Source organism: Argentina silus, assembly GCF_951799395.1.
Source record: "Argentina silus genome assembly, contig: scaffold_874, whole genome shotgun sequence".
Classification (NCBI taxonomy): Eukaryota; Metazoa; Chordata; class Actinopteri; order Argentiniformes; family Argentinidae; genus Argentina; species Argentina silus.
In genome coordinates, this window is record NW_028152385.1 from 838 (window position 1) to 2,500 (window position 1,663).

Here is a 1,663-nt window from a genome sequence, read left to right on the forward strand (position 1 = left end):
AGAGGCTTGGAGATCTACAGAAGTCGTAGGCAGAGGCTTGGTGGTCTACACAAGTCGTAGGCAGAGGCTTGGTGGTCTACACAAGTCGTAGGCAGAGGCTTGGAGATCTACACAAGTCGTAGGCAGAGGCTTGGTGGTCTACACAAGTCGTAGGCAGAGGCTTGGAGATCTACACAAGTCGTAGGCAGAGGCTTGGAGATCTACACAAGTCGTAGGCAGAGGCTTGGAGATCTACACAAGTCGTAGGCAGAGGCTTGGAGATCTACACAAGTCGTAGGCAGAGGCTTGGCAAGAGGTGTCTAGAAGGGTAGGACACAAGCTGTTGATTCTGCAGGGTTATGCATGATGTTTAATATAACAATATCTGGGTGTGTGTTTCTCTTTCTGCAGTGTGTGTCGGCCCTGGTCCAACCCCTAGGTGTGTGTGCAGAATACCTCAACTCCAGCCTGGTGCAGGTGAGCTCAAACTCTAGCACGGACGCACACACACACACACACTCTGATTATGCTTCAACATAGTTGTCCTGTACGAGTGATTAGTACCGAATCTTGTAATGATTGTGTCTGTGTCTGTGTGTGTCTGTGTGTGTGTGTAGCCCATGCTGGACCCGGTCATCCATAAGATGATCACCTATGTACAGAACCTGGAGGAGAAGGATCTGAAAGACAAGGTAGAGTATTACCCACCCTGCACCCCCTAAATACCCACCCTGCACCCCCTAAATACCCACCATGGACCCCCTAAATACCCACAATGCAACCCTCTAAATACCAACAATGCCAAACCAATGTGTACTGTTCTATGACTATTGGTGACCATTGCCTGAGATGATTGTTTTCTCTCTCTCTCTGTCTCTCTCCCTCCACCTCTCCCTCTCTCTCTCTCTCCACTTCTTCTTTCTCTCTCTCTCTCTCTCCCCTCCCTCTCTCTCTCTCCCCTCCCTCTGTCTCTCTCTCTCTCTCTCAGAGGTTGGTCAGTATCCCAGAGTTGCTGTCGGCCATCAAGCTGCTGTGTATGCGTTTCCAGAGGGAGCTGGTGACGGTGGTGGACGACCTCCGGCTGGACACCCTGCTGCGCATGCTCAAGACCCCCCACTTCTCCACCAAGATGAACTCCCTCAAAGAGGTCAGGGCAACCAGGGTCAGGGGTCAGGAAGACTTGGTGACGTGTTTTATCTGCATACTGTTAGTCAGCGTTGAAGATAGCGTGTGTATTTTAGGGATGGGTGTCAGTTGGAGTGTGTCTGACTCCTCTTGGTGTGTGTGTGTGTGTGTGTGTGTGTGTGTGTGTGTGTGTGTGTCAGGTGACTAAGCTGATCGAGGAGAGCACGGTGTCTAAGACAGTGAAGAATGCCATTGACACAGACCGACTGCTGGACTGGTTGGTGGAGAACTCAGTCCTGTCAATAGCCCTGGAGGGTAAGAGCTCTCTTCTTCTGGGTCCAGGGGAGGCTGTTGGGGGTAGAAATCGGAGGACACAAACAAATGACCTTTAAAAAAATAAAATAATAAATAAATAAATCGGAGGCCGGCTCATTGTCACGGATGGAACGGAACAGATAGGCGACCAAGTCTCACTTTAGCCTTCCAGTGTTGGGTCGGGTCAAGTCCCATGTTCCAGACCTCAGGTCAAGTCCCATGTTCCAGACCTCAGGTCAAGTCC

The 1,663-nt window shown here is 50.7% G+C and overlaps 1 protein-coding gene across 1 annotated transcript in view; it reads left to right on the top strand.

The window, feature by feature from the left end:
• Nucleotides 1-390: 390 nt before the first annotated feature.
• Nucleotides 391-1,663, top strand: part of LOC310824868 (ubiquitin carboxyl-terminal hydrolase 24-like) — a gene marked incomplete at both ends in the record, with an annotated part of 8,697 nt that continues 7,424 nt past the window's right edge. Inside the window, 4 exons of the mRNA XM_083698122.1 lie at nucleotides 391-456; nucleotides 597-671; nucleotides 968-1,126; nucleotides 1,305-1,419. Coding sequence (XP_083554248.1) covers nucleotides 391-456; nucleotides 597-671; nucleotides 968-1,126; nucleotides 1,305-1,419 — 415 coding nt within the window. The remainder of the gene's footprint in view (nucleotides 457-596; nucleotides 672-967; nucleotides 1,127-1,304; nucleotides 1,420-1,663) is intronic.